At 43.8% G+C, this 23,228-nt stretch overlaps 1 protein-coding gene across 4 annotated transcripts; it reads right to left on the reverse strand.

The window, feature by feature from the left end:
* Positions 1 to 926: 926 nt before the first annotated feature.
* PSPH (phosphoserine phosphatase) lies at positions 927 to 22,984 on the reverse strand. 4 transcript variants are annotated; one of them, XM_043914872.1, is made up of 8 exons: positions 22,680 to 22,984; positions 17,885 to 17,939; positions 17,477 to 17,696; positions 8,220 to 8,378; positions 6,200 to 6,334; positions 5,604 to 5,749; positions 4,477 to 4,625; positions 927 to 1,445 (listed from the first exon to the last, which is right to left on the reverse strand). In XM_043914872.1, exons 4-8 carry the CDS (start codon positions 8,357 to 8,359, stop codon positions 1,338 to 1,340), a joined length of 678 nt encoding a protein of 225 aa, XP_043770807.1. In that variant the 5' UTR covers positions 8,360 to 8,378; positions 17,477 to 17,696; positions 17,885 to 17,939; positions 22,680 to 22,984; the 3' UTR covers positions 927 to 1,337. The 4 variants fall into 4 exon arrangements, with proteins under 4 accessions (XP_043770807.1, XP_043770806.1, XP_043770804.1 ...); XM_043914871.1 differs by lacking the exon at positions 17,477 to 17,696 and adding an exon at positions 9,771 to 9,898 and having other exon boundaries at positions 22,680 to 22,983; XM_043914869.1 differs by lacking the exon at positions 17,477 to 17,696 and having other exon boundaries at positions 22,680 to 22,969.
* Positions 22,985 to 23,228: the final 244 nt, after the last annotated feature.

Here is a 23,228-nt window from a genome sequence, read left to right on the forward strand (position 1 = left end):
TAGGCCAGTGGCTAAGACTCCTCACTCTCAATGCAGGGGACCTGGGTTCAGTCCCTGCCTGATCAGGGAACTAGATCCCACATGTCATGATGAACAGTTCAAAGGCCCCAACTAGAGGATCCTGAGTGCCAAAACAAAGACCTGGCACAGCCAAATAAATCAGCATTTCAGAAAAAAGAAAGAAATGGTTCGTATAAGTTCTGATGAGTTATTTCTTAATTCATTTAAGGGAAAATGCTGATCTTTATTTGAGATTAATAAAATCTGTTTTCAGTTCTTTTTGGTTTGTTTTTAGTTCTTTTAATTCATGTCATTATCAAATATCCATTTTAAAAAATTGGAGTGTAATTGCTTTATAATGTTGTGTTAGTTTCTGTTGTATAACAACGTGAATCAGCTATGTTTGGGTACATCAGTATACGTACATCCTTCCCTCTTGAGCTTCCCTTCCACCCCTCTAGGTCATCACAGACACCGGGCTGAGCTCAAATATCTCTCTTTTAAGGTCAGTACTTTTAAGGCTCCACTGTTACCTTTTTTAAAAAAGCCTTTGTAATATTTCCTGCGTGACAAATACCAGGAGGGAAGAAAAGAGCTTCCATCCCTCACACTCAGCACCGCTCCCAGTGGTGGGGCTGATGGTGGCTGTGCTGTGACCAGCACTCTGCCCTGGGCTCAGCAGGATCTCCACCCCTTGGTTCCTGGCCTGGAGGCTGTTTCTACTCATATACTTAGAGTATCTGAAATATTGGATACTGAAATACATGATAGGCAGAATTAAAACTTCGACAAATCAGAAATTCCCTGGCAGTCCAGTGGTTAGGAGTCTGAGCTTTCACGGCCAAGGGCCTCGGTTCAATCCCTGGTCAGGGAACTGAGGTCCCACAAGCTGAGTGGTGTGGCTCAAAAAGAAAACAAACTACAAATCTGTTTTGATATATGCATAAATTTTTATTTATATATAAAGGGAAAACCAATTTCATTTAAAGCTGCCTAATCCACATGCCCAATAGTGAAGGTGTTTAATTTACCATCCACCTTCCAAAGACTTCAAATCAAACATAGCTAGAATTGATTGATAAAGAATTGATAGATTGATAAAGAATTCAGATTATAAAACTCTCCAGGCAATTAAATGGTCAAAATAATACTGGAACTACAGTTTAAAAAAACAAACCACAATGTTCTATGAGCCCTAACTATCGTTTACTTGGAGGTACAGATAATCAATACAAAATTCATAGATTGGGTTGTAGTCAGCAATTGGAAGCAAACAGTATCAAACTGCATAATTTTTTAAAATTAACCTGAAGTTATGAACTTTATAAAAATGGATCTTATTCTTCCAGTGCTCCCAGAAGCTCTATAAAATCAGTGATGTACCATTCCGCGTTATCCTTTACTTGCTGCCTGATCACATTTCCTCCAAATCCAATGAAAGCATCCTAAGAAGAGAAAGAAAGGGAAATAGTTGAAAAGGAGAGAGAGAAAAAGAGACAGCAGCAGCCTAGGGAAATAAGTTTTATTGAAAAGAAGAAACTCTGTACAAAGACAGGTGAGCCCAGCATCACCTGGGATGCCTCCCTCCCCAGCTCCCTGTGAGCCTGCTCACCTCCTCCCCTCCTCCTGCCACGCGAATAAATGAGTCTGACCACCACTGCAGCAGAAGCATTCAGCTGGACACTGTGGGCTTCAGAAGAACTGAAATCCTTGTAAAATCAAGACAACTGCTTACAAAAATAAAACCTGGGACTTCCTTTGGTGGTCCAGGGGTTAGACTTCTTGCTTCCAATGCAGGGGGCCCAGATTCAATTCCTGGTCAGGGAACTAGATCCTGCACACCACATCTAAGACCCTGCACAGCCAAATAAATATATATTTTCTTAAAAATAGGGACTTCCCTGGTAGTCCAGTGGCTAAGACTCCATGCTCCCAATGCAGAGGGACCTGCGTTCAATCCCTGGTCAGAGAACTAGATCCCACTTGCTGCAACTAAAAATCCCAAGTGCCACAAGAGAGCCTCAGGACAGCCAAATAAATATTAAAAAATAAGTAAATAAAACCACACCAGGTGGTAAACATCTGAGTTCTAAACTGGGTGGCAATCACATCCAGGCCAATTTCAAAGAAAGAAGATTGAAGAGAAGCCTGTTGGGCTGGGGAAATGCCCGAGGCATGGAATCAGGGCTGTGGTAGAATACCTCCCAGCTGGTGTCCTGGGTGAACCTGAGGGACCCACCTCGCTGCCTGCAGGGAGGCCTGTTTTCCGGGGCTGAAGGAGATGACAACCCCCGAGTATGTCAGCAGCACTCTATTTTTCACTGGTAGAATGACTTCAAGGCACATTGTTTCCTTCATTTCTTCTCAGTGATACCTTCTTTCATTCAATGATCATTTGAATTTTTTTTGGCTGCACCTTCACAGCATGTGGAATCTTAGTTCCCTGACCAGGGATCAAACCCACACCCCTGCACTGGAAAGTGGAGTCTTAACCACTGGGCCACCAGGGAAGCCTCATTGTTGTTTAGTCACTAAGTTGTGTCCGAATCTTTTGCAACCCCGTGGACTTCAGCCCACCAGGCTCCTCTGTCCATGAGATTTCCCAGGCAAGAATACTGGAATGGGTTGCCATGCCCTTCTCCAAGGGAAATCCCATAGTCAGTGGTCTTTTTAAGTGGTATTTTCTCTTTTTTCTGCCAGGACACAGACACAATATACACTGATTTAGAAGTACAAATTTATCTTACTTGCCCTTTCTCTTCATTTTTATTTTCATACCATACAATGGGGGAAAAATAAGTAGATTCTTACATTTAGTTAAATTGAACCTCTTGAACTCCTGCCTCTGCGGCAGCCCTCTGCAGGCCAGCAACCAGTTCTGCTGTCCTAACACCCTGACTTGGTCCTTCTTGGTCTAGAGGCTTCCAGGACTTCCCATGACCCAAAGGTAACACCAGAGAGCCTAGTACGTGGGGTCTTCTTCTCTTGCTGAAGAGAACGCCCACTCCCACACTTCCCTGCCCACTGACCAGCCTAAGACTGTACCTAGTACTTTAGGACTGTGCTCTGCTGCTTCCCTTCCCTCTAGAAGCCCTCCCCGCCAAGTTCTGCCCGGCTTCCACATGGCGACTGCTAACTGTCCTTTAGGGCAGGGCTCCCCACTCCCGGGACACTTGGCACTGCACACAGAAGGTGGGCAGCAGGAGAGAGACAGAAGCTTCACCTGTATTTACAAACCGCTCCTCATCGCTTGCACTCCTCCTGAGCTCCACTTTGTCAGGTCAGTGGCGGCATTAATAAATGCAAAGCCCTTGAATCATCCAGAAACCATTCTCCGCCCCTCAACCCCCAGTCCGTGGAAAAACTGCCTTCCACAAAACTGGTCCCCGGTGCCACAAAGGTTGGGGAACCCCTTCATTAGGGAGCAGATTCCTCAGACCACCTTCCAGGGCTACAGACCTGCACACACCACCTTCTCTTGGTTCAGTCGGGCTGTGTCACCTTCTGACCGATAGGATCTTCTGTAATTTGTAATTTTGTCCTTGTTGGATACCGGGACTCAGGGCCCCCTGAGAGAACCTTGCATTTTACGCCTTGTACTCTGATATCCACTAGCCTGGCTTTCAGTACTTAGTCGACCCTGACATTGGCTGTAAATCATTTAAGAACGCGTTATTTCAAACTGACTCAAGTAATGTTAAAAGGATCCCCAAAAATTCTTTAACGGCTTTTGATTAATCATTGACAGACAGATGTTATTTTTAGATCTGAGGAAACTAGGTAGTGAAACGTTCACCGCTATATTTTTGGTTCAGTTTTTTTAAGGTAGAACGAAAAGTTAGTCACAGTCCTATGTGAAATGGACATGTGATATTTAAGGTATTGGCGACAATCCATGGGGTCCCAAATAGTTGGACACAGCTGAGCGACTGAACGCGCGCGCGCGCGCACACACACACACACACACACACACACAGAGCACCTGTTTCCTGCTAGTCTCAGAAAGCAATGTAAATGCAGAAGAAGAATAAAATGCTTTAATATGGGCATGATATCGAATCACCCATGACCCTCAGTTACCCCATCAGTAAAAAGGAAAAGATGATACTTTTTACTTCACAGGGCTGTTATGAAGATTAAATGAGATAACGTTTGAGGAAATAGTTTATCAAATATAAAACACTGAAATTCTGGTTGTAGTGTAAGAGCTGCATTCATTGTGGAAATGAAGCCAAACCTCACCGAGCACATACTTGGGCTAAGAGGCAGCAGCCATACTGCAGGGACAAGGGGTATTTTTGGAAGTTTTAAATGGGGTTTAAGTTCCTTATTTGCAACCTTCTTGGGTTTGCAAAAAGCCAATTAATATATTGAGACTGAATGTGTTTTGTTTATTTTGGTTTTTTGTTTTACGGTGATACAGGTTTTTGTTTCATTCTCACAAACTGCAAAAAAATTAGTATGCTTAATACATACAGCAGGAGGACAGGCTTCCATGTCTGTGGCTCCATCTCCAACCATGATGATCTTCTTGAAATGAAATTTTTCCTTTAAAAATTTAATAACTTTTCCTTTCCCACCAGATTCAGCTGTTGGTTGCGTCTCATCAAAACCTGCATATTCACCTATAAAACAGATCCACAGAATTAGATTAGTAGGGCCACTTTTTTGCATAGATGACATCCTCATTTACATACCACTGGCAAAGCTAAAAGTGGCCTTTGATAAAGTAACACAGCCTGGACTTTCACACTTATTTCTCAGAAACAAGCTATGCTTTTAAATTACAAACTTCTTGTCAAGGTTATTCCTTTAGGTGATAAACAACTCACGGTTAATTGGTTTTATCTTTTAAGCTTCCAATATAGCAAATCTCAAAACTTATTGAAATGGCAGAACACCATGAAACAGTAATATATTAATTTAAAACATGTTATTATATAATTTCTTCTAAGAGGAGATTCTAATTTACATTTGACGGATTATTTCCATCTTACAGTAATTACTACACTTATTCTCTACTCTTTTTTTAATGATTTCTATCTTATAAACTCTTCAAAAGTGTTCTAGTAACACATTTAAATGTTTTAAATTAATACCATTTGGTTTTAAGAATGCCAGCCACCCCCTGACGTAACCGGAGACATCTTAAGATGACGAGAAGATTACAGTGGGGGCTCTGTGATGGTCCAGAGAGGGGCCAGGAGGCGCCTCCAAAGGCAGCTACAGTGCAGTGACTTGCTCACAAATTAACTCTCATTCCTGAGCCAAACACATGAGCCAAACTGGCTCTAATACATGAGAGCTTTCATAAAACTGAAATATACTGAATAACAAAATAAGGCATATGGGTTACAAGACATTATTTACTAAAATGCAGACATGTATATACAGATAGATGATCTTATGGATACTGAAGGTAGGAGAGATGATGCCCTAAGTGTACCTTGCAGAGCAAAGGGTACCAAGGTGTGAAAGACATCAGTAAAGAGAGCCCTCTATCTCAGCATTTAACTCTGAGGCCACCTTGCTGAAGCTGTGTTCTGACAGACATTAAATACTAAAACTGATTAGAGGGGAAAATGTGACCATGAAAGCCTTACCATTAAAGTAGAACTTTAGCCTATTGGCAAACACATTGGTTGATGGAATGTTGAGCTTTGAAGCAACATGCTCCACAATGCTCCTAAAGCCCCCAGATATCAGGAAAACCTGAACATTTCGTTCTTGTAGGCGACTTACTAGCTCCCTGTAAAAAAAAAAAAAAGGGAAACTGCAAATACCAAATGCTGATCAATACAAAAGTGAAAACAGGAAACGTGGAAAGGAAACTCAAATATATATTTTCTCCTAATGCATCTGTCCAAGGTACATCAGACAAGGTATATCACCTAGTGAATTAACGTTCCATATATGTTTTTCTAAATGTACTTAGAAATTAGTGGGTGGGGCTTGACTGCTTTAGGAAACCATTCCACAACTCTGTTCTGCCCATGGACCTAGAAACACAAGACGAAGAGGAGATTTTTTGCTCTCTGTTGGGAGAGAGGGAAGGCAGACATGGGCAGGACCAACCACCCAGACAAGACCACTCACAAGTACCAAAAGAACCACACAGAAGCTCTACAGTAACAAAGGACATGCCCCTAAACGCAGGTGATGATAGAGAGACAGTGTACCCAGACTGGGCATCCCTTACCTTATGCCGGGGGTCAGGTGAGGGGGGTGCTCTGCTAGGAGCCTCTGCACCTGTTCCCTGGAAGGCTGGATCAGAGCTAAGCGCTCTGTGAGGGCAGCCTTGAAAGGCACTGCCCCGCCCATGGCTCGCCGTGTCCTAGGAGGAACACCCAACAATCAAGCCAGCCAAGTCAGCTGTCATCAAAGTTTACATGCCCACCCTCCCCAGCTCCTCGCAAGGTCTATCCACGAGGAAGGTGCCCCACCATACAATAGACGTGCTACGTTGCCATGGGAGTGAGTGGGGCCAGGGATAAACTATGGAGGGTGTGCTTGAGAATCACATTAATATTCTGCATCCACAAATACACCATCCAGTGAGCTGAGAAAAACCCATGTACTATCCACAGGTACTTTCCTTAGAAACCATGAGCACTTGTAAACCAAGAAAGAGACTAAAGGCCAGTACTCTTTACACACACACACACACACACACACACACACACACACACATAATTTAGCATGTTAAAAACAATCACATCAAAGAAAAAGTATATGGGGGCTTCCCTGGTGGCTCAGTGGTGAAGAATCCGCCTGCCAATGCGGAAGACACCGGTTTAATCCCTGGTCCAGGAAGATACCACATGCTGGAGCAACTAAGCCCGTGAGCGGTAACTATTGAGCTGGTGCTCTAGATCCCAGGAGCTGCAACTACTGAAGCCTGCCCTAGAGCCTACGCTCCACAACAAGAGAAATCACTGTGATCAGAAGCCCAGGCACAGCAACAAACATCCAGCACAGCCAAAATAAATAAGTAATTTTTAAAGTATACAGATAAAAAATGTCATAGATGACTTAAGAATAGTGTGCATATATTTTTGCATATATATATAAATCTACAGTATTTACCGCTGTTGACTTATATATATTTTGGAGCAGCTCTGATGCTGCCATCATAAACTAAATTGTACAGCTTGGTTTTCTAGGCCAGGCATGCTTGCATCAAATGAAGCTGAATAGGAAATGGTCTAGGACCTGGTCAGTGTGGGTGGCACAGGGGAGAGCAGAAGGGAGGAAGGAACTCTCACCTGGGCATCCGTGGAGACTCTGAACCAAAACTAGCTTTCTAGCAAAGCTCTAAGGCCATACTTTCAACCATGACACAAAGCCCCGGACCCCTGGAGATCCCGTAGGTTATCTTCCTTGGTTATTTGTGGTCATCATTCCCCTGGCCAAGCTAAGGGTGTGTCATCCATACTTATTTGTCACAGTGTATATATTAGTGTTATATATACACTTTTTTGGCATAAATATGTGTATAAATGGGAAACTCCCCAGAAGTCCAGTGGTTAGGATGCCATGCTTCCACTGCAGGGAGACAAGTTCGATCCTATATATATATGCTATGCTTAGTTGCTCAGTCATGTCCAACTTTGTGACTCCATGGACTGTAGCCCACCAGGCTCCTCTGTCCATGGGGATTCTCCAGGCAAGAAAACTGGAGTGGGTTGCCATGCCCTCCTTCAGGGAATCTTCCCAACCCAGGGATTGAACCCAGGTCTCCCACATTGCAGGCAGATTCCTTACCATCCGAGCCACCAGGGAAGCCCATGAATAATGGAGTAGGTAGCCTATCCTTTCACCAGGGGATCTTCCCAACCCAGGAATTGAATCAGGTCTCCTGCATTGCAGATGGATTCTTTACAAGCTGAGCTACCAGGGAAGCCCATACACACACACACACACACACACACACACACACACACACACAGGGAAGCCCATACACACACACACACACACACACACACTCACATATATTTATATAAGCCCATATCCATATACATGGAGATATGGATGGTTGGATGACGTACTATACCAACAAATTCAGCTCTAAGTGATGGAAAAAAATAACCGAGTGCCCATGTTTCATAGGAAGGGACTAAAATCAGGGACTTGTGGCTCTGGTCCTGTGCGTCATCCAAAAGTCACTCTCCTTTGGCAATCCTCTATCATTTCATGAGGTGAATAAACACTGTTCCTACATTTCTGACACGGCATCCTCAACCCCACAGAACTTGGCCAGCTCGTCAATCCCTTCTTCCTGGATGACGGTGCTATCCACATCAAAGCACACTGCATCAGCTGAACAGAAAAGACTCTTCAACTCTGAATGGGAGACCATCTTTGGAAGAATTTTCCTCCTACAACAGAAAAAGATGAATCTATTTAAAGACATAAAATATAATCATTTGTTGTTGTTGTTCAGTTGCTAAGACTTGTCTGCAACCCCATGGACTGTAGCACGCCAAGCCTCCCTGTCCCTCACTATCTCCCGAAGTTTGCCCAAGTTCATGTCCATTGAATTGGTGATGCCATCCAACCATCTCATCCTCTGTTGCCCTCTTCTCCTTTTGCCTTCGCTCCTTCCCAGCATCAGACAAAATATAATCATAAAAAGGTCTAATTTTGCCTACGAATGTCAATATATTGTATTTCCTATCAAAGTCGCTGAAGCCCGTATAAGCATGTCCTTATGGATTCATTCATTTTTTTTTTAATACAAATTAAGCACCTTCTAAATGTCAGGCTCTAGGGCTACAAAGATGAGTGGAGACCCAGATTCTGCTCCCAGAAATTAAGTCTAGTGTAGGTTATCAATTTATGAATGTATGTGATTTTCAACCAATATTCACGTACTTTTGACCTAATTAGAGCAATAAGGCAAGTGCTACAATGGAAATGTGCAGAAGATACTGTCAGCACACAGAGTAAATGGTTAACCTTGTCCATGAGACAGGCTTCCAAGAGGTACAGGCATTTGAGCTGAATCTTGCAGAGTAAGTGGCCTTCTCCATGGGCTCTCAAAGGGAAGGGTATCAGTTTGTTGTGTCCTGAGAATAAGCCAGAGGGAGAACAGCAGCAAGGAGGGGGGTAGTGATGGCAAAGGGAAGACCATGTGCAAAGACAAGGCGGCAGAATGATGGCTGATGAGTTGGGAGCTGCCCAACGGCCCAAGCCAGCTGGCAGGCAGTGCACGGGCAGTTAGTGTGGGCGGGCTAAGAGGCTTTTTTTTTTTTGACTTTGCTGGGTCTTCATTGCTTCACACAGACTTTCTTTAGTTGCGGCAATTGGGGACCGCTGTTCGTTGCGTAGATGGGCTTATTGCCGTGGTTTCCCCGGTCGCATAGCACAGGCTCGAGAGCTGAGGCTCAGGGTCGTGGTGCGCGGGATCAGTCGCCCCGCGGCCTGTGGGATCTTCCTGGACCAGACATCGAACCCGTGTCCCCTGCATTGGTAGGCGGATTCTAATCCACTGGACCACCAGGTAAGTCTTAAGGAGTCTGGATTTTAACATTCTAGCTCACGGAAGGACTTACCTGGTGGAGCAGGAGCTAAGACTCCATGCTCCCAATGCAGGGGACCCAGGTCCAATTCCTGGTCAGGGAACTAGATGCCACACACCTCAGCTAAGAGTTCATATGCTGCAACTAAGACTTGGTGCAGCCAAATAAGTAAATATGGGGGGGGGGGACTTTTAGCTAATAGGAAACCTTGAAAGGCTTTACACCTCAGAAAGTCAGAGCCAAACATACACGTGAGTTTGTTTCCGGTGCAGAGGTGGTAACTGAAGCCACAGGCTGCTGGAAGAGAGAGTAGAGAAAGGGAAAAAGGAGAAGGCTGAGGACAGAGCACACAGGAGCAGGACCGTCAAGTCAGGAGCCTGTGAAGGAAAATGAGAGGGAGAAGTCACAGGGAGGAACTGAGAGAGACCACAGTGCTGCAGAAGCTACAGAGGACAGTTTCAAAAGAATTTTGAGTATTTTTTTATTTTTTAAGAAAACTGGGGCTTCCCCGACGACTCAGTGGTAAAAAAAAAAAAAAAAAAAAATCCACCGGCCAATGCAGGAGACACCGGTTCAATCCCTGGTCCAGGAAGATCCCACGTGCCATGGGGCAGCTAAGCCCACGCTCCCCGACTATGGAAGCCCTTGCACCTAAGAGCCCGTGCTGCACAACAAGAGAAGCCACTGTAGTGAGAAGCCCCCGCTCGCCACAACTGGAGAAAAGCTCAAGCAGTAACAAAGACCCAGCACAGCCACAAATAAACAAAATTATTTTTTAAAAAAGAAAGAAAATCAATGGACTAGAGTCTTGGAGGTGAACTAGATCCTAGAGGTCGTCCGGGGCCACTCTCCCATCAAAGAAACTAATACGTCATGTACAAGGTACACGGACCATGCAAATCAGCATAAACAGTGGCTGACAGCTGACTCACAGGAGCCTGCCCAACCCACTTTGTAACTGATTACAAACCAGTGCATTTGGTAGAATGATCCAGTTCAAAGCTGACCTGGGGGGGGGAAAAATCTTTCAAGCCAGGGGTCAGCAAAACACAGCCAGTAGGCCAAATGCAGCCTGCCACCTGTTTTTGTACAGCCTGTGAAGAATGAATTTTACATTTTAAATAGTTGGAAAAAGTAGAAGAGTAGTATTTTGTGATACATGCAAGTCACATAAAATTCAAAATTCAGTCTGTAAATAAAATGTTATGGGAACATAGCCATGTTCATCATTTACATGTCTATAGTGACTTGCCCACAAGAGCAGACAAGCTGAGTAGCTGCGTCAGAGACATTATGGTCTGGAAAGCCTGAGATACATACTGTCTGGCCCTTTAGAGAAAAATTTTGCTGATCCTTGTTTTGAGCCCTTACAAGAGAGTACTCCAAACAGGAAACATCAATTTCGTTGGAGTCCCACTAAAAACAGTTATGAATGAATCCAGTTAGATAACAGAATTTAAAACTCTGCACTGACATTATCAACCTAAATTTGAATAAGTCTCCATAGAAGAGAAGTATTTTTCAAAAACATGAATACAAAACACATCTGCTGCTGGTTATCTATTGGGTTTTCTGTAAGAGATTATGAAAAAACCCAATCGACTTTTTGGCCGACACAATACGATCTGTTTTTTACCCCCAACATCATGTTCTTGTTCAAGCTGACCCCTCAAGTTAGAGGACCAACTTCCCAGGTTCACATATCTGCTCTTGGAGGCTAAGCTTCCTTGCTGGTTGGTTCTCTTAATGTAATAGCCCACGGTCCGTACTTGGTCTTCTCTACCTATATACACTCCTTGCTAAGTGCTAAGTCACTTCAGTCATGACCAACTCTTTGCGACCCTATGGACTGTAGCCCACCAGGTTCCTCTGTCCCTGGGAATTCCCAGGCAAGAATACTGGAGTGGGTTGCCATTTCCTCCTCCAGGGGATCTTCCCCACCCAGGGATCAAGCTGGAGTCTCTTTTGTCTCCAGCTTTGGCAGGGGGATTCTTTACCACTAGCGCCAGCTGGTCACTCCTTAGAGGAATTAATTTATCCAAGATCATAGCTTTAAATGTCAGCTCTATGACAGTAACTCCCAAATGCACATCTGCAGCTCAGTTTTCTCTCCCAAATCCTAAACTCTACTTACCTGACTTCCACTCATATGTTTAGTGAACATCCCAAACATAAAACATAACGTCCAAAACTGAACTCCCAGTCTTCCCTCCCCTCCTCAAGACTGCCATTCTTGCAGCCTTCCTTCTCTCTCTCGATGGCAACTCCACTCCTCAGTCACCTTTAACATTTCTCTTTCCCTGAAATCCCACATCCAATCTTTCAGGAAATGCTATTTGTTCTGCCTTTAATTTTTTTTTTTTTTTTTGGCCGAGCCCCGCAGCATGTGGGATCATAGTTCCCTGAAAAGGGATCAAACCCACACCTGCTACAGTGGAAGTGTGAAGTCTTAACCACTGGACCTCCCGGAAAGTCCGGTTCTTCCTTTAAGAGCTAACCAAAATAAAATCTAACCAAAGTATGACCACTTCTCACCACATCCACTGCTGTCGTTCCAGTCTGTTACCAATATTTCTAGCCAAGATTGTACCAACAGCCTCTTAAAATGTCCCCACCTCTACTATCTGCTCTCAACATAACACCCAGAGAATCACTGTAAGCTATAAGCCAAATCATGTCACAATCTTAGCTCAAAATCCTTCAGTGGCTTTTCATTTTACTAAAAGTAAATGCCCAAGTTGCTATGATTACCTATAAGATCTGCCCCCCACTCTGGCACCACCAGCATGCCCTCCCCATTACTGCTCTGGCCTCATCTCCTACCCCCCCTCACCCTTGTTCACTCTGCTCCAGCCTCACTGGTCTTCTCGCTGCTCTACAAATATACCAGGAAGGCTCCCCTCTTAGGGTCTTTGCTCTAGCTTCGCCCTTGGTGGGAATGCTCATCTCTCGAATACCCGCTTGGCCAGTTCCCTCAGAAGCAGTTTGCCCAGATGTCAACCTGACCACCCTGTTTATCACTGTAACCCCCTTCCCTGACCTTACCCCCAACATTACTGATCTCCCTCATGATGTCCTACTTCTTTTCTTCTGTAACATCTCTCATCTTCCAACACCTGATAATATATGTCTATTACGTGTTGTCTATCAGTTCCCATTAAGATGTAAATTTCACAGGAGTAGAATCTTTATCATCTTTGTGCACTGCTGGATCCTTAGGACTGAGAACGGTACTTGGCACGTAAGGTTCAGTAAGGCTTCCCAGATGGCACTAGTGGTAAAGAACTTGCCTGCCAATGCAGGAGACATAACAGACTCGGGTTCAATCCCTGGGTCAGGAAGATCTCCTGGAGGAGGGCATGGCAACCCATTCCAGTATTCTTGCCTGGAGAATCCCCATGGACAGAGGAGCCTGGCAGGCTACAGTCCATAGGGTCACAAAGAGTCGGATATGACTGAAGTGATTTAGCACACACACAAGGCTCAGTAATGTGTGTAAATGAATAAAGCTCAAATGCCATCTTCTCTATGAAGTCTTCCCTGATCCCCTGAACTGGAAAAAATCTCTCCCAGAACTTCCACAGTACTTTATGGAGACCTGCTTTAAGATATGGAATTCATAATATTCCAACTTATCTTATATTGATTTATGTGCATATCACTTTCACTCCTGAATGGCAAGCTCTTTGTACTAAGATACAAAATTTTCCAAAACACCTATTGTTTTGAACCTTTTTTGAGTAGATACTCAATTAATTTCTGAAGGTTGAATGAATAAATAAAATGATACAATTGTGAATTACATACGTACAGCTAATGATTTTTTAAAACTTTTTATCGTGGCAGATTTCACATACATATAAAAATAGGAAGTATGAATACATGAACTCCGTGTATTTATCATCCTGTTTCAATAATCATAGCAAATCTTACTTCATCAACAACCCCACTATAAAAGGTTCTGCACCCCAATTCCGAAACAGGGGTTGGGGTTCCCACACATCCAAGTAGTTCTTGGATACCAGCAGGGTGTTCTACTTTTCGATTCAAATTCGACACTATCTACCCAGAGAGGGCATCAGATTCCATGGGTTAAAGGTTCAGTCCACAAGACTGACCGCACTCCACCCCCGACACACACACACTCTCTCTCTCCAGATGTCAGTCACAAGTCCAGATTATCATCACCTGTGCTTCTGACTGACCAGCTATAGAGTGGAGGTTCCAACAACCCTATCCTTGGGTTCAATTAATTCATTAGAGCAACTCACAAAATTTACTAGGTTTATTATTAAAGGATATAACTTAGGAAAAGCAAATGAAAGAAATGCACAGGGCAAAGATATGTGGGAGGGGAGGGGAGCTTCCATGCCCTCTCCAGGCTCCCTGTTCTGCCCAAATCTTCACGTGTTCACCTACCCAGAAGCTCTTAGAACCCCGTCCTTTGCGGGTTTTGAGGAAGACTCATTACAAAGGCACGCTTGATGAAATCATTGGTCACTGGTGCCCGAGCTCAGCCTCTAACCCCTCTCGGGGTCAGGTCAGTGGGACGAAGGTTCCAACCCTCTCGTCACATGGTTGGCTCTCATGGCAAACAGCCCTCATCCTTAGGTAGGTCCAAAAGTCACCTCATTCACACAAGAGACATCTTTATCTGTCTCATCATGGAAAATTCCAAGGGTTATAGGAGCTCTGTGTCAGAAACAGGACAGGTCCAAACACGTGTTTATTACAAATCACCTTCTCACATCCACAGGATTCCATCTTGAGATAAATCTGACTTATCTCACAGTAAATCATATCATTTCATACAAAAATATTTCAATGTATATACTTAAAGGGTAAAGGCTCTTTTTAACATACATAGTCATTTGCATTTATTAACTATTCTGTTGGCACCTGCCTGTATTCAGGTTTGGCCGCTGACAACTGTGGAATCAAATCAGGTTAATCACAGCACACCTCAGAATGTCCCTGCTTATCCATTTCTCATTATTAGCATAGAAATCAACATAATGTCTCTGTTACTTGATTCATTTGTGCCGTTCATGATTCAAATCCTCTCCATTTCACCAGTCTGCTCCCCACCACTTTCCTCCCCCCACAAACACTCACATACACATACTTTATGCTCAAAGAATACAGAGGACTTCTTGCTCCTTAAACATGTCATGGTTTTTTAGTTCTCTATATCTTTGCAAATGCTGTTTATTCTGCCTGAAATCACCTAATTACTCATGTTTAAGGGGCAAATTCCTATTTATTCTTCAAGGTGCAGATTAAACTATTTTCCCCGTACTATCTCCTTCATAATCCCCACCAAGAATTAATTAATTACCCCCATGCCTCTCCTAGAATGTGAGTTCCTTCAGGGTAGGGACCTTGACTGAATTACTTTTCTGTTCCAGCACTGTTGCTGCTGCTAAGTCACTTCAGTCGTGTCTGACTCTGTGAGACCCCATAGACTACAGCCTACCAGGCTCCACAGTCCCTGGGATACTCCAGGCAAGAATACTGGAGTGGATTGCCATTTCCTTCTCCAATGCATGAAAGTGAAAAGTGAAAGTGAAGTTGCTCAGTCGTGTCTGACTCTTTGTGACCTCATGGGCTGCAGCCTACCAGGCTCCTCCGTCCATGGGATTTTCCAGGCAAGAGTACTGGAGTGGGGTGCCATTGCCTTCTCCACTGTTCCAGCACAGTGGGTGTTAAATTGAAATGTTTCAGGAATTAGAGCTGAAACTAAGCAGTTAATGAGAACCCAACACAGAATCGAGTACATTACTGTTCTCAATTAAACAATTCCAATTTAGTATGCTATTACCCTAAAATTAAAATCCTTAACCAGAAATGACGACTACCACAGAGAAACAAAATCAACATCATATATTCCAAAGTTGGAAGGAATCTCAAAGCCATTATCTGGGGCTAGTCCTGTGCCTTTCTACAGGAACAATACAGATACATCCATTTACCAAATTAACTAATAGAGGTATAAGGAATTAAATGCTTTACCCAAGGTCATACAGCTCCTAAGTGATGGTCAAAGAACTGAAATTTGGATCTCAAATGCACAGAGACAACATAAAAGATGTGGATAAATTAAGCAGAATTAAGTAAAGTTAGACATTGTTAAGAACATAACACGGATCCAGGAAATGTCAGACACTTCCACCAAGAATTCAGACTGGGGACTTCTCTGGCAGTTCAGTGGTTGAGAATCCACCTTGACGTGCAGGGGACGTGGATTCAATCCCTGGTCAGGGAACTAAAATCCTACAGGCCACGGAGAAACCAAGTCCACGTGCCAGAACTGGAGAATCCATGCACCACAATGAAAGATCCCACATGCTGCAACTAAGACCAACACAGTCAAATAAATAAAATTATTAAAAAATAAAAAGAATTCAGACTATTCTTCAAAGACAATGAAGCCAGTCCACAATGCCACTCTCTGCCCAGCACAAGATCTGGGAAACACAGAATGGGCACCATCTTCAAGATGCTCTCAGTCTCACTGGGATGGCTGAACAAATCATTATTGCTCACATTTAAAAAGCCAGAGCCTTGAGCCTCTTTCCAACCACTGATACCAGCAATAGCTTCAACCAGATCATGAGCCTCAAATACAAAAGGAAACATACACTTCCTCTAATGAAGTGAGGACTGATTTCTACAAGCCCGGATGAACAGTAGTCCCGACTTAGAACTGCTGACACCTGTAGGTTGCACTGTGGGTCCCACGACAGGATGTTTGAGACAAACTATTGGAGGACAGAGGGAACAAAAAGTACCCACAAACTGAGAAGGCATCTTGAGAGCGACAGATGAGGCAGGCAGATCCATATAATCGGGGTACTTGGGAACAGGGCGTGCACTCCTAAGCCAAGACTGATGAAAGGGTAAGTAGTCTTGGGGGTGCTGGAAATATGTCAGGGAGGGTTTTCATAATTGTTTGGGGACTAACAGAGCATAGAGCTACCCAGCCCTGATGATTATTAAACAATGTCTATTAACTGCAAAGCCGTTGACGACAGAGAAGTGATTCACTGCACAATACAGTCCTGGGTAGGGTCAGCAGAAGGACAGGAGAAACTGTAAGGACCCAAGATGGTGCTAGTTATGCTAACAGCCATGCACAAACATTACACTGAAGCTACCTGGAAGGCTAATTTTTTTCTCCATGCCCTCCCTAGAGGACAGAGCTAGATTATATGACCTTAACCTTGCCCCCAGAATGCTTGTGCCAGGGGATATGCCCTCCACTCCTCAGTTTACATGGGTTTCAATCCCCTGCTTAGACTACAGAGCAAATTCAGCTTCCTTCAGCACTTTGCAGCCCCCACTGTAAAATGCTCTACCTCCCTGTTCACTTCTGGTTCCCTTTTTTTTCATCGTCTCCACCAGGAGTGACTCGTGATTCATACAAATTCAAAATTCTCATAGTTCTGGGGTGGGAAGGGAAATCTGCTGAGTAAGTCCAATTGCTTCAAAGTGAATTGTGTACAAAGAAAAATGCTGGAGAATGGACTCTGGAGCCCTCACATCCAGACTAGCAAGGAAGGGGGACAGGACAGGGGTGGAGGAAATCCTGGTGGGAAGGCCTGTGTTTAGACATGGCAGTTCCCAAGCCTGGTCCCGACCCCTGGACCACTGCCTTCTGGGGCTCAGGACAGGACTCCTGCCCACCCGACCCCAAGCAGGTCCCCCTTGGGGAAGCAGAGGGCCAACTGGTAAAGAAGCCACAGCTGACAACCGCTTGTCACCCACTCCCAGTTCCAAAAGTAGAAAAGCAAGCTTTCCTTCAAGGCCAACCTTAGGAAGTCTGATGTTAGATAAGAGGGAGAAAACTTTCTCATCCCAACAGACTCTCTTCCAGCTTCTCATCTAAGTGTCTCACAAGAGACATCTAAGATCACCTTCACCAACTCCCCCTTTTGCTGGGGTTGACCTCTTACCTTCACCTATGTAAGAGCAAATATAAGCTGGTACAGAGGTTGAGGAAGCCAACAGAGCAAAGCTTCCTGGACTCAGAAGGGCATCATCTGGATGGCTTTGGTCCTGGTGGTGAGGCTGTTTGGGGCCCTCCAAGCAGTGAAACAAGGTCCAATGGAGTCTGAGAGGTTTCTGGATCAGTGGAGAGTCAAAGGGCCTTCCTGTAACTAGGACGGGGGGTTCCTGCCAATGCATTTATAGTACATTTTATGATTTAAAACAAAACAGCTCTTCTTCAGGGAAACCAAGATTGTATGTGTACCACATAGCTTTACAGCAGATAATTCTTTTTATGCAGGTGAAGAGTAAACTGATAACTGATAAACACATAACATTGACAATGACAACAACAACTGACAAATCGGACTCACGTTTCTTCAGTGCTGGATTCCCAGGAGACAACGGTCTTCTCTTCCCACTTCTTTCCTGGGGAGGAGGCGGGGGATAAAGAAATTCAGGATAAAGTTCTAACTACAAATTTCTTTAAGAGAGATCTCATGAGTTCTGCAAGAGTAAGAGCCTAGAAAGAACTGGGAAATCAACATCAAGGTCCAGACACAGGAGAAGAAAGAGACCGTCTAGCTTCACTATCCTCCCTATGTAGGACTAGAACAAAGAAAGGTTGGCTGCAAAGTCTCCTAAGGCTACTTTCTCTGGGAAATACTTCACATCTACCTCCTTCAAGCTCCACAGAAGAGGAAATATACCCTTTTCTGTGGCTTTAAACCAGAAAAAGCTTCAAATCTGATAGAAAATCACCTACACCTGATTGGCATGTCTCAGAGGCAAAGGAAAGGAGAGAAAAAGGGAAAGAGGATCTTGGGGAAAAACAAAATACAAATACAGAGAAGCCAATGTAGGAACATTACAGACTGTACAAAATGGTCCCTGCTGTCTTCAAAATGAGGAAAGTCAACAACATTCCAAGAATAGTCAGAGAGGAACCCTGCTGCTCCGTAAGAAGGGAACGAAGCCAACAACGTCCAATTATTATCCTCATCATTTAAACTGTAAAAAGAAGTGGACGGAGGTGCTAAATCTCAGAAGAAACAAAGAGACAAAAAGAAGCAGTTAAGAACAAGCAGCAAGAAAGAGCAAAGTGGGGCTTGACAAAGGAAAGCAACAGAATGGAAAGAAATCTTCTGGGAAGTTCAAAGACAGTCCTCACTGCACTCAGAAACGGTGTGGCGTACCCTTTCTCTCACCAGTCATAGAGGATAATACTCCCGAGAAGGAGGAAGAGCGTACCTGAGCATGCAAGCCTAGCGTGTCTTCCCCACTCTGCTGAGCTTCTGCAGGTGCTCTGAATCCCGCTCCCCTGCAGGCCCGTGAGAGCTGCATCCTATTGGCCCTCCCCGGAAGCTGCTCCTTTTAGGAGACAACCCACTGCCCGGAATGGCAGCACAAGAATGGTACTATTTCCAATTTGCTCCTTTTTTGTTTGTTTCTTTTTCAAGCGTGAATTATTTTTTTATGTGTGTATGTATTTTATTTTATTTTGGCACGGCTGGGTTTTTCTTGTTGTGGCTGGACTTTCTCTAGTTGCAGCCATTGGGAGCTACTCTTTGTTCAGGTGCTTCTCATTGAGGCGGCTTCTCTTGTTGCAGAGCGCGGACTCTAGGTGTACAGGCTTCAGTAGTTGAGGCTCGCGGGCTCCAGAGACCGGGCTCAGTAGTTGTGGCACATTGGTATTTGCCCAGAGGCATGTGGGATCTTCCCAGACCCAGGGTCGAACCTGTGTCCCCTACATTGGCAGGAGGATTCTTTACCGCTGGACCACCAGAGAAGGCCCTAATTTGCTTCTTTAAGATAGTTTATTCTTTCTCCTTTGATCCATTTACATCTAAAGGAGAAATTCTTTTCATTATAAAGGCAGGCTCTTTTTCTCTTCTAATTTAGAATTCGTACATTGCTACTTACCTTTTTTTTTTTTTTTTTCCATTTGGGCATGTATTAAATCATGTGAAAACTTAAAATGTTCTTTCTATTTTGTTTCACCAATATGAATATGACGAGACTCTGATAGTCATTATATTGTAATCCTACCTGGTAGTTTTAATTATACATAGAAATACTGGAATGTACATCCTTCCCTAACCTGTAGTCCAATGACAAATTATGTAAAAATAATAATAAAACTTGTAGTCCAATGCCAAAAATCAACTCCAAATGAATCAAGACCTAAACAAAAAAAGCTAAAACTATAAGACTTCTAAAATGCAGGAGGAAAATTGCACTCCCGTGGCAGGCAGCCTCTAAAATGGCCCCTAGTAGGAATTTCCTGGAGGCCCAGTGGTTAGGACTCTGTGCTTCCAGTACAGAGGTCTTGGATTTGAGCCCTGGTTGGGGAACTAAGATCCCGCAAGCCACACAGCTTGGCCAAAAAACCAAAACAAACAAACAACACCTAATGAACCAACTTCCTGCTATTCCAACCCATCTCTAACCCCCTGCCCTTGACAGTGAGCTGGGTTTAGTGACTCTCTTCCAGTGAACAGAATGAGGCAGAGGTGATAGGATATCACTTGCAAAATTAGACTGACACAAATGAGTGTGTATAACTGTGAGATCTGAACAAGCTCTATGGGTTGTGCCAGAGTCAGTTCCTTGAGATGTTGGCCTCAGGGGAAGGGACATGGGAGAAGAAAAAGTGCATGAGATTTCCCTGTATATTTCTTTGCAGCCCTCTGTGAATCCATAATTATTTCTAATCACACACACACAAAAAAGTGGGTTTTTTAAAGTGAGTTTGTCTAGGGGAATTCCCTGGTGGCCCTTTGGTTAGGACTCAGTGCTTTCATTGCCAGGGCCTGGGTTCAATTCCTGGTCAAGGAACTAAGACCCTGCAAGTCAGGCAGCATGGCCAAAAAATAAAGAGTGTGTGCGCCTGCTGTCAATTTAAAAAAAAATGTGGCTTCCATTCTTGCCCCACCTCCACTCCTTGCTCTACGGGAAGGCAGCTGTCATGTTGGTAGCTGCCCTAAGAGAAATGCATGTGGCAGAACTGGCAGCAAACAGCCAGGGAGAAACTGAAGACCTCAGTCCAACAACCCTCAAGGAACTGAATCCTGTCAACAACCAGATGAGTGCACTGGGAAGCAGATCTTCCTCCACTGAAGTGTTCAGATAAGTTGACCTTGGCCAACTGCAACCCCTTAAGAGACCCTATCCAGAACCACCCAGATAAGCTGTTCCCAGACTTCTGACCCACAGAAACTGTAAGAAAATAAATGTTTGTCTTTTAAAACTGCTGAATTTGGGGATTATTTGTTATGCAGGGATAGATACCTAATAGAACAACCATAATTGGTAAACATTTTCTTAAATAAAACCCAAATAGCATGAATAATAAAAGGAAAAAATGATAGATTGGACTTCATCAAAATTAAAAACTGCTTTTCAAAAGACACCATTAAGGAACGGGAAAAAAAAGGTAAGTCACAGAATGGGAGAAAATATTCACAATCCACATATTTGAGAGGACTTTTATCTAGAATAAAGAACTTTTACAACTCAATAAAACACACAACCCATTAAAATATGAGCAAAAAGAGATCCTAAAAGGCATTTCAAAAAAGATGTGCAAATAAGCTCAAAAGAAGAACAACTTTAAAAAGATTGACATTATCATGTAATGGTGAGGACATGGAACAACTGGAACTCTCATACAATGCAACACTGTACAACCACTTTGGAAAACAGTTTGGCAGTTCCTTACAAAATTAAACATTTACTTACTGTAAGAGTCAGTCAGCAATCCCATACCTGGAGGTGTATTTAAGAGAAATGAAAACATTCAAAGCAGCTTTATTCACGATAGCCCAAACTACAGATGAAGGGATAAACAGAACACTACTCGGCAATAAGAAATGAATAAATTACCAATGCATACTATAACATAAATAGCTCAATTGGTAAAAATCTGCCTGCAATGCAAGAGACCCAGGTTTGATCCCTTGGTCAGGAAGATCCCCTGGAGAAGGAAATGGCAACCCACCCCAGTATTCTTGCCTGGAGAATCCCACTGACAGAGGAGCCTGGCAGACCACAGCCCATGGGTTCACAAGAGTTGGACACGACTTAGTGACTAAACTAACCACCATCATAACATGAATAAATATTTTAAAAATATTATACTGACCAGAAGAAGCCAGACACAAAAGAGTATGATTCTGTTTATATGAAACCCTAGAAAATACCAACAAATGCTATAATGACAAAAATCATTATAGAGACCCTAGGAAACTTTTAGGGGAGATGGAAGTATTCTATTGTGATGGTGAATATAAGTGTGTACAATGCCATCAAAATTCATCAAAACGTACACTTAAAATGGGTGCATATTGTTGCATTAGATTATACATCAATAAAATGTAATCTTAAAAATAAGTTATAAGGGGTACTTCCCTGGTGGTTCAGTGGTTAAGACTCTGTTTCAAAAGCAGGTGGTTTGAGTTTGATCCCTGGTCAGAGAAAAACTAAGATTTCCCGTGTTGAGTTTCCCAGCCAAAAGAGAAGAGTTATTAGATATGTATCAGATAATCTGAAAACTTAAAACATCCTGAGTATTTTGTTTTCCAATATGAAAGCCACAGGACTAGGATAATTATATTGAGAACACATCGGGCAGTGGAGATAGCATATAGAAATTCTGGATTTCATTTTTCTTCCCTGATCCTCATTTCAATCCAGTAGTCAAATATTTAAAGAGTAAACACCATGTGCAGGTCACATATAAGGAAAACTTAGAACGTTAAGTTTGATGAATGGAAGCATTATTTATTTAATTCCCGGCTTGAAGCCGTACAACAATGTATCTGGTAAATATACATTTAAAATTCGAATTCTGATGAAAAAGAAGTTGACGAAGTCAGATACTGCAACTCTAAATTCTGGAACTTTTCCTACTCTTGTACTGATGACTCCCCTATGTGGGATTGCATCATTCATTCATGCTGTTTGGTAACAGGCAGCAGTGGGATAAAACAAGTGAAAACCATCAAAAGTAAATGGATGAAAAGAAAGCCTTGGAATCCCATGACATAATTTACCTATCCCGATGAAGAGAAAGAAATGCAGAATCATAAAGGCCCCGGGTATAGGACAGGCCGGCCGCTCAATCAGAAAGTTGGGCACACGGCGAGATAAACACTTGCCCAGACTTACCCCGGCGCTGCTGCTCCTTCCTGGGCCGCTGCCACCGCCTTCAGGTCTCCCGCGGCTGTAAAGTTCCGACTGCAAGGGGCCGAGGGTTGGCTCCGACGTTCAGTTGTGGAGCTTGAGGGAGGTGACCGGTGCAGAGCCCCAGGGACTTTGTCAATCACCAGATCCGCTGACAAGTGCGGTGGCTTCTTGCGGGATTTGCATCTCTTTTATACTCAACTGGAGCCTGCAAGACCTCCTCTCTGCAGAGCCGGGCTGGGAAGAAGCCCTTGGCCCCGCCCCCGAGGGAGGGACTCCCTGAACCCGCCCCCTCCTCCCGCCGGGGGCTCGGCGTCGGCAGACCTCGACTTGCATTTGGCGGTGGACGCTTTCCTGCGGAGCCGCGGGCCACTCCACCTCCACTTTGCAGAGGAGAAATGCAAAAGCTCCGGTCCTTTCCCAGCGCTCCCTACCGTCACCACCCACTTGGGATAAGAGTCGGTGAGAGAAGAGAGGGACCTCTGTACTGATTTTGCAATTAACGAAAGCCCCTTAGGGGCTTTATTTTTTTTA

Source organism: Cervus elaphus, chromosome 10 (genome assembly GCF_910594005.1).
Source record: "Cervus elaphus chromosome 10, mCerEla1.1, whole genome shotgun sequence".
Classification (NCBI taxonomy): Eukaryota; Metazoa; Chordata; class Mammalia; order Artiodactyla; family Cervidae; genus Cervus; species Cervus elaphus.

Coding starts and splice junctions, on each gene's coding strand:
- PSPH (XM_043914872.1), bottom strand. CDS start 8,359: ATGGTCTCCCATTCAGAGTTGAAGAGTCTTTTCTGTTCAGCTGATGCA. Junction 6,335..8,219: donor GAGGATGCCGTGTCAGAAAT/GTAGGAACAGTG, acceptor TGTTCCTCCTAG/GACACGGCGAGCCATGGGCG. Junction 5,750..6,199: donor CACCTGACCCCCGGCATAAG/GTAAGGGATGCC, acceptor TTTTTTTTACAG/GGAGCTAGTAAGTCGCCTAC.